Genomic DNA, 13,889 nt, shown 5'->3' with positions numbered 1-13,889 from the left:
CCCTTAAATTTTCCTTTATACCATCCTTAACATTTAATAGTGTTTTCTAACATTGGACAGGAAATATTCTTTGCTAAGACTTTTATATCCTCCACCCCTTACTGTTAAGCCTAGAAGCAGTAAGGGGTGGGGGATATAAAAGTTATAAAATAAAATAGGCCTTATTTATATATCCTTAGCAGTAGTATAAGGAATAAAGAATCACTGAGCACCCTAACATCATTATTTGTTCTCTAATATTATTATTAGAAAAAAAAAAAAAAAACTATTACATTTCCAAAAGGAAGAATTACCTACTCAAATGACTGAAAAAGTCAGAACTTCTTGTTTGAATCCTGTCATTAAATAGACATATAAACTTGAGGTTTAGGGTGGAAAAAACCTAAAAGGCAGGGTCAAAAAACTTTTTTGTGACCAATTCTCAAATACTTCTAGCTCCTGTGAGTCTATGAGCCTGTGTGGAAACAGGACCAGAAAGATGTAATGCATTTCACTGCTCCATGGTACAAATCAAATAATAGAAATGTCAGGGTTCCTTAAGGAAAAACCATTTATTGCTGCTCTTAATTTATACATGTCCCTACAGGGATCCACAATCAATGCCCATGAAAGCAGTGGTCAAGAAATCAAACAATGTATTGCATTGAGCATATCTGCTGCAAAACAACTCTTTAAAGTGTTGAACTAACGTGCACCTTACTCAAGCCACGGTATTTTCAGTCGCCTCATATAAATGTGAGGTGATTAAAAATACTGTGGCTTGGTCAGATTCCCCTAGTAGCCCAGTCGTTAAGAGCTATGGATGCTAACCAAAAGGTCAGCAGTTAGCACCCACCAGCTGCTCCTTGGAAACCCTATGAAGAGTTCTGCTCTGGTCTATAGGCTCACTATGAGTCAGAATTGACTAAATGGCAATGGGATTGGTTTGGTTTTGGGTTCATATACATGTGAAAGCTGAATAATGAATAAGGAAGGCTGAAGAAGAACTGACACTTTGAATCATGGTATTGGCAAATAATTTTAAATATACCGTGGACTGCCAGGAGAATGGACAAGTCTGTCTTGGAAGAATACAGCCAGAGTGCTCCTTAGAAGTGAGGATTGCTAGACTTTGTCTCATGTACTTTGGACGTGTTACCAGAAGAGATAAGTCCCTGGAGAAGGACACCATACTTAGTAAGGTGTCGGGGTCAATGAAAAAGATGAAGATCCTCAACAAGATGGGTTGACACAGTGGTTGCAAGAATGGGAAATCATAGCAACAATTGTGAGGATGGCACAGAACTGGGCAGTGTTTTGTTCTGTTATGCATAGGGTCACTATGAGTTGGAACCAACTGGATGGCTTCTAACAACAACTGAAAGAGGTCTTTATATCCAGTTATATTTTTAGGAGACCTAGATTCAGTGGCAAGTGAGCAGGTCTGAAACTTCTAGTGTAAGCACTACTCTTTCATGTAATTAAAATAATATTGAACACATATAAGGCACAGCTAGAATGTTCTTTAGGAGCCACAGAGTATGACAACATATAGTTAAGCATACTTTGAAAGAAGGAGAGGCCAATTGCTAGAAAAGGACATTATGTTTGGCAAAGTAGAGGGTCAGCAAAAATAAGTGAAACCTCCTATGAGATGGAATGGCACATGGCTGCAACAATGGATTCAAATATATCAAAGATTATGATAATGGAGCAGGAATAGGCAATGTTTCATTCTGTTATACATGAGGTCACCATGAGTTGGAGCTTCAAACTCAGGCATTCTGGCATCCAAGCCAGTATTGTTTATTATCCTTTGGGCTCTACATAAAACCCGCTGCCGTTGAGTCTATTCTGACTCATAGTGACCTTATAGGACAGAGTAGAACTGCCCTATAGAATTTCTAAGGAGCACATGGTGGATTTGAACTGCTAACCTTTTGGTTCGCAGCAACAGCACTTAACCACTACCCCACGAAGGTTTCCATTCTTTGGGCTCTAGGCATGAAAAAATGTCATTAAGCACTCAAGGCACCACCCCAGCTTCCACATTTATGGGAATCCTTGCACCATTTGAAGCCCTCCAGTTCCATGCTGATATAGACACTTGTGGGGTAAAGGCCTCCCACACCTTTCTCTCTTCATGCTCTTTCCTGTACAGATGTTGCATTCTTAACACTACTACAAAACTTTCCACGGCAGAAAAGCTATGATAACTCCTTATCTTTCCAGGAGGCCAGCAGGGTTTGGGCATCTCAGAATATGTTTATGGCAGTGGTGACATTGAAAAATGGGTGATGATGATGGTGATGATGAAGATTAGGACGAGAGTGCAATGGCAGCACCAGTTCTATAATGAGAGAAGTAGAGGGACCAGGAGGGTGAAACTGCAACCAGAGATTGAAACTCGTCCGTTTCTGCATGGAAATGTCATACCAGTTGGAATTTGGATGTTTGTTTTATGTGGTCATTCTGTGTATGCAGTATTGGAATCCTAGCAGAAGATCCCACAAGAGGCGAGGAAGAAAAGACAAGGAAATCATTCAATAGAGGATGAACTTCTCAACATCTCTCACTCTTATCCTGAGCTCCTACTTTTAGTAGTTCCTGCAGCTCTGGGGACCACCAGCCCAGGATCTCCACATAAGAAGATGGATAGGAAAGCCACTTGTGGCATCTTTTCCCCTCCTTTTTTGTCCTTTTCTCCTGGAATACCCCCATAGTCTCAGGAGGTGGGGCAGATGGTGGCATCTATGCTTCTGGGTAGAAATACCATCAGTTAGCCCCAGGGGCTGAGACTAAGTTGTTGCTTGTCAGTGTTGCATCAGGGTGGGAGGGTAACTACAGTAGAGATAGACCAAACTGTGGAAGCTGCTTCTCACAAGGCAACCATGGCCCCTGCTCTTGGGTGGCTGCTGCAGCTGCTCTTCTGTTCCTGTGCCCAGAGTTTTCCTACTGATGGCTGGTTCCAGCAAAAGCTAGACCATTTTAGTGAAAATGGCTCACCATTCTGGGAACAGGTAAGAAATAATGACCAGGGCTGGTCATGACAGGTGGGAAATAGTGTGAGGTTGAGGCCTTGAGGAGGGTGCTACAGAGGGCTGGGAGTTATAGAAGAGATGGGGAGGGTTTTCAGTTCCTGGGTGTTGCAAACAGTTAAGTGCTGAACTACTAACTGGAAGATTTGTAGTTCAAACACAGCTAGAGGAACATCGGAAGAAATGCCTGGTGGTCTAGTTCTGAAAGTGTTACCAATCGCCAATCTGACACAAAGGGCTCTTGTCTTTTCCCAAGTGAGAGTACACACGAAAGACATACTTTGTTTTCGGCAAGCTTCATTTTGCTTGAGTCAAGCAAAAAGAGTCAGTGAGGGGCTAAGCCTCTCCAAAAGGCTGACTTAAAAAGGGAACCAAAATGTCACTGATTGAATTATGTACCCCCAAAAATGTGTGTATGAACTTGGTTAGGCCATGATTCCCAGTATTGTGTGGTTGTCCGCCATTTTGTGATTGTGATTTAGTGCTGAGAGGATTAGGGTGGGATTGTAACACGACCCTTACTCAGCTCACCTCCCGGATCCAAGGTAAAGCGAGTTTCCCTGGGGTGTGGCCACACCACCTTTTATCTACTAAGAGATAAAAGGAAAGGGAAGCAATCAGAGAGTTGGGGACCTCATACCACCAAGAAACTAGCATTAGGAGCAGAGTACATCCCTTGGACATGGGGTCCCCATGCCTGCGAAGCTCCTAGATGAGAAGATTGAGGACAAAGACCTTCCTCCAGAGCCGACAGAGTATGAAAGCCTTCCCCTGAAGCCCACACCCTGAATCTGGACTTGTTACCTACTAGAATGTGAGAAAATAAATTTCTCTTTGTTAAAGCCATCCACTTGTGGTATTTCTGTTATGGCAGCACTAGATGAATAAGACAATTTGGTACCCAGAGAGTGGGGCACTGCTCTAACAGATATCTAAAATGTGGAAGCAGTTTTGAAACTGTGATTGGATAGAACTGAAACAGCTGCAGAGGACCAGTGTGGCAGAGAACATGCAGCAGCAGAGAACAAGCAGCAGCCGAACTGTTATCAATTGCCAATCTGATACAAAGGGTCCTTGTCTTTTCCTGAATAAGAATACATGTGAAAGACAAACTTTATCTTCAGCAAGCTTTATTTTGCTTGAGTCAAGCAAAAGGAGTCAGAGAGGATCTAAGCACCTCCAAAAGACTGACTCAAAAAGGGAAGCAAGGTTAGGGCTTATATGGGTTTGGTGGAGACAAGAGTAATGAATATTTAGTGGGCTTCTCTCAAGGGGTGAGTACTTCTCAGAATGGTGGTGCATGTTAATTAGGTTGCGTGTGCATCTGGAATCCAAGATGGAACCCGCTACTATTCAAGACGGAGTCCTCTTGGCAGCCCTTGGCATCATTTATTATGGAATATAGCACAAGCACACTGATCTTTGGCACTACATCACCAACTTTGGAGGGCTAAGGAAGGTTAAACAGTGGTCGCATTTTGTTCTTCTGTGCATGCGGGAGGCTGTAAAGGGCGAAGGGACTGGAAAAACACTAAGAAGGAGATAGTAATTCACAAGTTGTTTCAGACTTATCTCATATTGACATGGTGTGGTTCCTGTTTACCCATCTTCTAGATGGTAATCTTTTAACAGCTCCTTTGTTCCACCAGCACAGTTAACCCTCTCTGTCTCAATCCCCCCTGAGAGATTTCACACTCATAATTCTTTACCAGGGTGTAGGGGCGGAGGTCTCTTCTTCTGTAACTTCTTCAAGCTGACACCAGGTTGTTGGCCTGCCTAGCATAGTAGAAATCTCTCCCTTTTTGGTCTAAAGTTTTCTAAGGGCTGGTGGTCTCACTTTCAGGAAAGGGCTGGAAACCTTGCATCATCTTGGAATTGTTGTAACCTGGAGGGCATGAACTTTTTCAGAAGCTTGAGGAGACAAGGCCCCCAAATCAGAAGTAAAAGTAAAAAAAAAAAAAAAAAATAGCTACTAGGGGGCCCAAAAAGGGTAGAAACCAAGCAATAGAGGAGAGTGCCTCCCACACAGTCTACCAGATATCTTGGTCTCCTGCTCTTTTGTTTCTAATTCTCACACTGTTCTTTTCTTTATATTCTCTGTGTCTCTTTTCTTATTGGCTCTCTCCTCACACCCTCACTTTCTAGAACTGTCCTCAGTCTACTTTCTCTCTCTCTCTCTCCAATCTTTGTCTTTTTGTCTCTCTCACTCATTCTCTTCTCCTCTATCTTCCTGTATCATTTTTCACCCAATCTTTTTGTTTACTTTAGTCTCACTTTTTCTTCCCTAACCTGTGTAGGGGCTGTAGGCTATGGGCTACATGGGGTATGAAGCAGCACCAATATCCTAGGAGCCTGACAGATGCCTGTGGTTGTTTTACAGTTTCTGGGAAGGGGTAGACTTGGACCTTATCAGTGCTTCAGGCATCACTCCCGTCTTATCCGACCAGAAAGCACTCAAGTACTTGACTGACAAGCCAGGCCCCTGTATTTTTCCTTGTTTAACCACCCATCCCCACAACTGGAGGAGTGTGACTATATCACCACCTGCAGTCTGATCCTCCATCCAATTTTCAGTTTTTTGTTTTTTTCGGATATCTGTAAAGCTTTGTCCTATGAAGATGATATTAACCATTCATGAATTTTTAGCAACTTCAGAATCTACGTCGGTGTGTCTCCAGAAGGCCTGAAAAATTCTTTCAAGAAACTCAGAGGGGGTTTCTTTAGGTCCCTGAATTACTTCATAAATTTTTGAGAGGTTTTTCTTTGTTTTTAACCCCTGTTTTAAGGCATTTTAGTAAGCACTTTCTGTAATGCCTCAGCCTATTCATGTCCTCCTTTGAATAGTAGTCCCACTCTGGATCAATTCAGGGGACTGCATTATCGGCTAGAAATTTGTCAAGATTTTGGGGGTTTTACTGGTCCAACAAATTTTCTATTTACTAAATGTTAATAGAAAAAAAAAGATAAGAGTGGAAAGTCTTTTGTGTTCTATCTGATTGGCTTTATGTGAAAAGATCTCTAAAAGATAATTTTCAGGATTGTCTCATCTATTGTCTTTATCTCAGGGCTCATTTGATGTGTCTTTGTGAGTCCTGTGAGCCCAGCTCCAGCTGGGTTACATTCTCTATGCTCAAGGACAGGGAACACATCAATGATCAATACCTGGACTTAGTTGAGCTCTTAGATGGCGGCCACTGCAGGCTCTTTAAACTCACGTTGCTGGCTTTCCACTGGATACCTTCAGGTTCTTCACCGGGATCTTAAGTAAGTGCAAAGTTCTCATCAATTGCAGACTCAATATACATCATCATTTTAGCCCGAGGCTTTTCTTTTGTCTTTTAAGTGTGTAAGGCAATAGGGGATAAATTTTATTATGTCTATTTTTTTTTAATGCTATTAGGACTATCCCTTGCAGTAGTGACCTAGCTCATGTACTTATTCTTGATAGCAACCAACCCAATAAATCTGGTGTTTGTAAGGGTGTTACAATATGTAACCAAGTAGCTTGTTGTCCAGCTCTATGTGTTCTACTTCTCTTGTGTTATTTAACAAGAGGTATTCGTTACAGCACAGACTACACTTTTCTTGGACCAGTAAATAAAAATCTAAGGCTATTTTGTTATGTCATGGCACCTTGGCTTAATGAGGCCAGAGATCACTGTTACGTTTCCATCCTGCTAGCAACTTTGTCTGTTATTTGTCTCACAGTGATTTATAAATTTAAGTTTACCCACCATACCCTGAGTGTTGGACAAAGGGGCTTTTTTTTTTTTTCTGACTCTTTTGGAAATTTTGATTGAGTCTAGTCACAGTCCCCATCTTAAGTCCAATATAGTCCATCATTTTTTGTTGAGATATTCTGCAGAAATGTTTTCAGAAAATAAAAACTTATCTGTAGATGAGAAAACTTAATATGGTCATGATTAATTTATAAACATAATTCTTAATGGTGAAAGACTTGATAGAAATTAATTATAAGTTCAACAAAAAGGGCAAATAAAATCTGTTAAAAAAAGTTTTAGAACCATATTTTTAAAGAACTTTGGATGTAACACATAATAATCTTGAGACATAATACCATATAGTCAGGATATATCAAGAATATACCAAGACCATCAAGTTTCCAAACACCTGAACAGCAACAAAAATAACTTCATAGGTAAATGATGTGAAATCTCCAATCAAACTGTTGACTTTAATGATGCTGGATTCAAAAAGTAAATAAATACATTTGTAACCAAGTTAGCAATTAAGAGGACATAATATTATGCATTTGTCGTCTAATATTAGGCAAAAACACAATAAGAAATGCTAACATATAAATTTTAATCCAAAGAGAAAGAATCAGACATTTCTCATGATTTTAACGATACAGCCTATGTAATTAAAAAAAAAAAAAAATTGTAACATGTTAAATAAACCTTTTTAGCGCTTTCTCTATACAAAAATTTTTGTGGCTTTCAAACTTGTCAGGAATTTATCATAAGTTACCAGGAAACAGTACTTTAGTTCTTTAACCCAAAGATCTTAAAATAAAAACATTAGCTTTTATCATTAAAGCCATGTGGCTCGGTATCCGACTCAGGAATCTTGTTCTAATGACAGACTGAACCTTTGTCTTTGAAGCAGATTCAATTTAACATCAATAAGTTACCTAAAAGAGCTTAGAAATTATTTTAAGCCTGTATATCATAAAGCATAACTAATTGAAATAAAGTGTCTTTAAATATTCCAAATTTACATGTTACTTATTATTTCTCATATTTTTCCAATCTAATTTTATCAACTCGTTTTGGAAATCACAAGGTTTCTGTTCAACTGACTAATTAAACATTTCTCCAGGCCATTTCATTGTGATTTCTATTTGACCTTGGCAGCTGAGGGCTGGGGGCTAAGGAGGCCTGATTTTGCCCCACCCTACTTACCTTTTAACTCACGGTAAAAGACAAGATTAGCCCATCCTGATTCATTTAGTTACAGAGGCATTTGAAAGGCTATCTACCCAGTAAATACCAAAGCCCTTTAGCAATTTTGTAAATAAATTCAATTCTTAGCTAGGAAGACTGGAGGCTGGAAGGAGTCATTCCAATTCCAGACATTTTTTAAAGGCAAAAGATAACAATTTCTTCATCTTTTGCTGTTCTAGAACTGTTACTTTTCTTTTAAGACAAAATTATCTTTTTTCTTTAAACCATCTAGAGCAAAAGATGACCAATTGTTCAGTAAACAGCCAAATCAATAAATTTTCAGGAGTCTCCACAAGCATGTTCCAATTCAACCTGAATTTCTCTTCACCAATTAGTTTCTATGCAACACACACATTACACATAAGACACACTAAGAAAAAAAAAGGAGATAGTAGTTCAGCTTTATCTCATGTTGTTTCAGCCTTATCTCATGTCGACAGGGTGTGGTTCCTGTTTACCAAACTTCTAGATGGTAATCTTCTAACAACTCTTTTGTTCTGCCAGCAAAGTTAACCCTATCTGTCTTAGAACCAGGAGACTGTCCCGAGATGGCTCTGGAGCTGACCCTTGGAGACAGAGAGCTGAGTACCTGTGTGCAGGAGGCTTCCTGGTGGAGTGGGGTTCCTCTGGGCACTTATCGGTGGAGCTACTGAGCTTTAGAACACTTGCCCCAGCAGGGCAGATGTAGGCATGAGGCTCAAGGAGCCAAGAGGCCAAGAAACCAGGAAACAGAAGCTGAAGAGACAAGGAACACAAGAAGCCAAGCTGCCTCAGTCTCAGAAGGTATGGCTATGACCTCAGGAGTTTCAAAGGGTGGAGCCAAGGCCTCTGGTGTTCCTAAGAATGGAGTTTCCACTCAAATCGACTAGAGGAATAGTGCACCTAAAGCCAAGGAAGCAGAGTTGTGGTCCCAGAGAGCTTGGAAGGCAGAGCTGAAGCCCAGGGCCGAGGGGCCTCCATTCAGAACCCAGACAGTGTGGCCAATACCTGGAGTCTGGAGGGCAGGGCCATTGTATAAATTGTCTTAGAGAACAGAGGATTATTTTTGAAGCTTTGAGGGCTAATGTAAAGTGTTCTGCTCACTTGGTTGGTGCCTGTCATCCCTTCATCCCTCCGGTTTCTCCCATTTGTGGTGGAAATGTCTACTCGTGCCTGTTCTGCCATTGTACCCTTGGAAGCAGATAACTTGTATACTAGATTTCATAGATGAAGAGGAATTTTTGGACTTCGGACTTGGAGTTAAGACTTTTGCTATGATATGATGGGATAAATATATTTTGCATGTTGCAAGGATGTGAATTTTGTGGGGCCAAAGGGTAGAATGTCATGAATTTAATTATGTCCCCCCAAAAATGTGTGTAACAACTTGGTTGGGCCATGATTCCCAGTATTGTGTGGTTGTCCTCCATTTTGTGATTGCAATTTTGTGTTGAGAAGATTAGGGTGGGGTTGTAACACCACCCTTACTCAGGTCACCTCCTTGATCCAAGGTAAAGGGAGTTTCCCTGGGGTGTGGCCTACACCACCTTTTATCTCTCAGGAGATAAAGGGAAGCAAACAGAAAGTTGGGGACCTCATACCACCAAGAAAGCAGCATCAGGAGCAGAGCGAGTTCTTTGGACACGGGATCCCTGCACCTGAGAAGCTCCCGACCAGGAGAAGACTGAGGACAAAGATTTTCCTACAGAGCCGACAGAGAGAGAAAACCTTCCCCTGGAACCAACGCCCTGAATTTGGACTTGTGACCTACTAGAATGTGAGAAAATAAATTTCTCTTCATTAAAGCCATCCACTTGTATTTCTGTTATGGCAGCACTGGATGACTAAGACCCAAGACTAGGGCTTATATGGGTTGGGTGGATACACCAGAGTAATGAATATTTAGTGGGCTTCTTTCAAGGGGGTGAGTGCTTCTCAGAATGGTGGTGCATGGTAATTAGGTTGCCTGTGCATCTGGAAAACAAGACAGAACACGCTGATATTCAAGATGGAGTCCTCTTTGCAACCCGTGGCATCATTTTTTATGGGATATATATAGCACAAGCGCACAGATCTTTGGCACTACATTGACATCTTTGGAGGGCTAAGGAAGGTTAAACAGCAGTCACACTTTTTTCTTCTGCTGGAAAAACACTAAGAAACCAAAACCAAACCAAACCCATTGCCTTTGAGTAGATTCCGAGTCACAGCGACACTATACTAAGGAAAAAAGGAGATAGAAATTCACTGGTCCTTTCAACCTTATCTCATGTTGACAGGGTGTGGTTCCTGTTTACGCAATTTCTAGATGATAATCTTTAATAGCTCTTTTATTCCACCAGCACAGTAAACCCTATCTGTCTGAAAAGGTCAGGGCCTTGAAGACCCTATGGGGTACAGTTCTACACAGACACTAATGGGGTTATCATGAGTCAGAATTGACTTGATGGCAACTGATTTGGTTTTTGGTTTCAGGATATTTCATTGAGCTAACATGCCATTCTTTCCTGAACCAGTTAGTTTTGGGGGGATATTTTCAATTATTATTATTTTTGTTTGTTTGCTTTTGGAGTTGCATAAGTTTTCTATAAATTGGTTGCAGAAACTATAAACTCAAACCCAAAATCTATTGCCATTGAGTTGATTCTGACTCTTTGCAACCCTATAGGACAGAGTAGAATTGCCCCATAGGGTTTCCAAGGACTAGCTGGTGGATTTGAACTCCAGATCTTTTGGTTAGCAGCCTGAGCTCTTAACCACTGTGTTGGAAGTTTAGGGTTGATCAAATTCAGATTTTTTTTTGTTTTATTTCTGCAGGAGCAGGGAAGCAAGTCTACTTAATAATTGAAAGTTCTTTCATGTAGAGATATGAAATGCCTGATTTTTTTTTTAATTCATATTGCCGTAGAAACTGTTGATGCCCAATGCCTAGATCTATTAATTTATATTGTAGGTTGCAAAATTATATTAATTTTATCATTCTTCATTTATTAGATGGAATATGTATATAGAAGAAGTCCCTCTCATTTGTTATTTGGTTACATGGTGATATAATTTGTATTGACAAGACATTATAAATGCTTGACTCGTTCTCTTTATTCACCAGATTTTAAAAGGGCATTAAGGATAATAGATTTAGAAAATTACACAGTCGCTCATTTTCTTTACCTTGTATTACACATCAGTCTCAGAATAATAATACCAACCCTGCCACCAAAAATATAATCACTGGAAGATTTTTAAAAATTTATTTGGCTGTCTATTTGTCTAAGAGGTTGATTCTACTTCAGATGTATGGTTAAGTTACTGACTTTTCAGTCACTTAGACTTGTTCCTCTCTGTGTGGTTATCTTAGTTATCTAGTGCTGCTATAACAGAAATACTACAAGTGGATGGCTTTAACTAAGATAAATTTACTTTCTCACTGTCTAGTAGGCTAGAAGTCTAAATTCAGGGCATCAGCTCCAGGAGAAGTCTTTCTCCCTCTGTCAGCTCTGGAAGAAGGTCCTTGTCATCAATCTTCCTTTGGACTAGGAGCTTCTCCACATAGGAAGCCTGAGTCCAAAGAATGTGCTTGGTTCCCTGTACTTCTTTTCTTGGTGGTATGAGGTCCCCCCTCTCTGTTTGCTTCCCATACTTTTTTTTTTTTTTTAATTTTTATTGTGCTTTAAGTGAAAGTTTACGAATCAACTCAGTCTGTCATAAAAAAAATATTATATACATCTTGCTGTGTACGCCTAGTTGCTCTCCCTTGAATGAGACAGCACACTCTTTCCCTCCACTCTCTATTTTGGTGTCCATTCGGCCAGCTTCTGACCTCCTCTGCCCTCTCATCTCCTCTTCAGACAGGAGGTGCCCACATAGTCCCATGTGTCTTCTTGATCCAAGAAGCTCACTCTTCACCAGTATCATTTTCTTTCCCATAGTCCAGTCCAATGCCTACATGAAGAGGTGGCTTTGAGAACGGGTCCTGTCTCGGGCTAACAGAAAGTCTGGGTAGCATGACCTCCAGGGTCCATCTAGTCTCAGTCAGATCATTAAGTCTTGTCTTTTTACGAGAATTTGAGGTCTGCACCCCACTGCTCTGCCTCTCCCTCAGGGGTTCTCTGTTGTGTTGTCTGTCATGGCAGTAATCAGCTGAGTAGTCTCTGGTTTACGAGGCACTTTCTGTCTCTTGGGCTCATAATTACCTTGTGTCTTTGGTGTTCTTCATTCTCCTTTGCTCCAGGTGGGTTGAGACCAATTGATGTACCTATCTTAGGTGGCCACTTGCTAGTGTTTAAGACCTCAGATATCACTCTCCAAAGTGGAATGCAGAATGTTTTCTTAATAGATTTTATTATGCCAATTCACTTAGATGTCCCCTAAAACTATGGCCCCCAAACGCTCAACCCTGCTACACTGGCTGTAGAAGCATTCACTTTATTCAGGAAACTTCTTTGCTTTTGGTTTAGTCTAGTTGTGCTGACCTCTCCTGTACTGGGTGTTGTCTTTCCCTTCACCTAAAGTAGATCTTATCTACTATCTAATTACTGAAAACCCTCCTCATCCCTCCCTCCCCACTCTCATAACCATCAAAGAATATTTTCTTCTCTGTTTAAACTATTTCTTAAGTTCTTATAGTAGTGGTCTCATACAATATTTGTCCTTTTGCAACTAATTTCACTCAGAATAAAGCCTTCCAGCTTCCTCCATGTTATGAAATGTTTCACGAATTCATCATTGTTCTTTGTCGATGCATAGTATTCCATTGTGTGAACACACCATAATTGACTTTTCCATTCATCAATTGATGGGAACCTTGGTTGCTTACATCTTTTTGCTACTCTGAACAGTGTTGCCATGGACATGGGTGTGCATATATCTGTTTGTGTAAAGGCTCTTATTTCTCTAGGATATATTCTAAGGAGTGGGATTGCTGGACCATATTGTAGATCTATTTCTAGTTTTTAAGGAAGCATCAAATCGATTTCCAAAGTGGTTGTACCATTTTACATTTCCACCAGCAGTGTATAAGTGTTCCAGTCTCTCCACTACCTACCCAACATTGATTATTATGTATTTTTTTGGATTAATGGCTGACTTGTTGGAGTGAGATGGAATCTCATTGTGGTTTTGATTTGTATTTTTCTAATGCCTATTGATGGTGAGCATTTCCTTATGTATCTGTTAGCTACCTGAATGCCTTCTTTAGTGAAGTGCCTGTTCATAGCCTTTGCCCATTTTTTAATTGGGTTATTTGTCTTTTTGCAGTTGAGTTTTTGCAGTATCATGTAGATTTTACAGATCAGAGACTGATCGGAAAATGTCATAGCTAAAACTTTTTCCCAGTCTGTAGGTAATCATTTTACTCTTTTGGTGAAGTCTTGGATGAGCATAGGTGTTTGATTTTTAGGAGCTCCCAGTTATCTAATTTCTCTTCTGCATTGTTAGTAATGTTTTGTATACTGTTGGTGCCATGTATTAGGGGTCCTAGCACTGTCCATATTTTTTCTTCTATTATCTTTACCATCTTAGATTTTATATTTGTCTTTGATCCATTTTGAGTTTGTTTTTGTGCATGGTGTGAGGTGTGGGTCTTATTTCCTTTTTTTGCAGTTGGGTAATAAAAATAAAAGCCAGTTATCCCAGCACCATTTGTTAAACAGACTGTCTTTTCCCCATTTAACTGACTTTGGGCCTTTGTCAAATGTCAGCTGCTCATACGTGGATGGATTTATGTCTGGATTCTCAATTCTGTTCCATCGGTCTATGTATCTGTTCTTGTACCAGTACCAGGCTGTTTTGACTACTGTGGCACTGTAATAAGTTCTAAAATCAAGTGGAGTGAGGCCTCCCACTTTTTTCCTCTTTTTCAGTAATGCTTTACTTCTCTGGGACCTCTTTCCCTTTCTTATGAAGTTGGTGATTTGTTTCACCATCTCAT

The 13,889-nt window shown here is 40.3% G+C and overlaps 1 protein-coding gene across 1 annotated transcript in view; it reads left to right on the top strand.

Annotated features, from left to right (window-relative positions):
* Positions 1-2,803: 2,803 nt before the first annotated feature.
* LOC135231565 (putative serine protease K12H4.7) overlaps positions 2,804-13,889 on the top strand; it is an 85,607-nt gene continuing 74,521 nt past the window's right edge. Inside the window, exon 1 of the mRNA XM_064287395.1 lies at positions 2,804-2,999. Coding sequence (XP_064143465.1) covers positions 2,871-2,999 — 129 coding nt within the window. The 5' untranslated portion in view covers positions 2,804-2,870. The remainder of the gene's footprint in view (positions 3,000-13,889) is intronic.

This window comes from Loxodonta africana, chromosome 6, assembly GCF_030014295.1.
Source record: "Loxodonta africana isolate mLoxAfr1 chromosome 6, mLoxAfr1.hap2, whole genome shotgun sequence".
NCBI classification, from domain to species: domain Eukaryota; kingdom Metazoa; phylum Chordata; class Mammalia; order Proboscidea; family Elephantidae; genus Loxodonta; species Loxodonta africana.
This window is presented reverse-complemented; position numbering and strand designations above follow the sequence as displayed.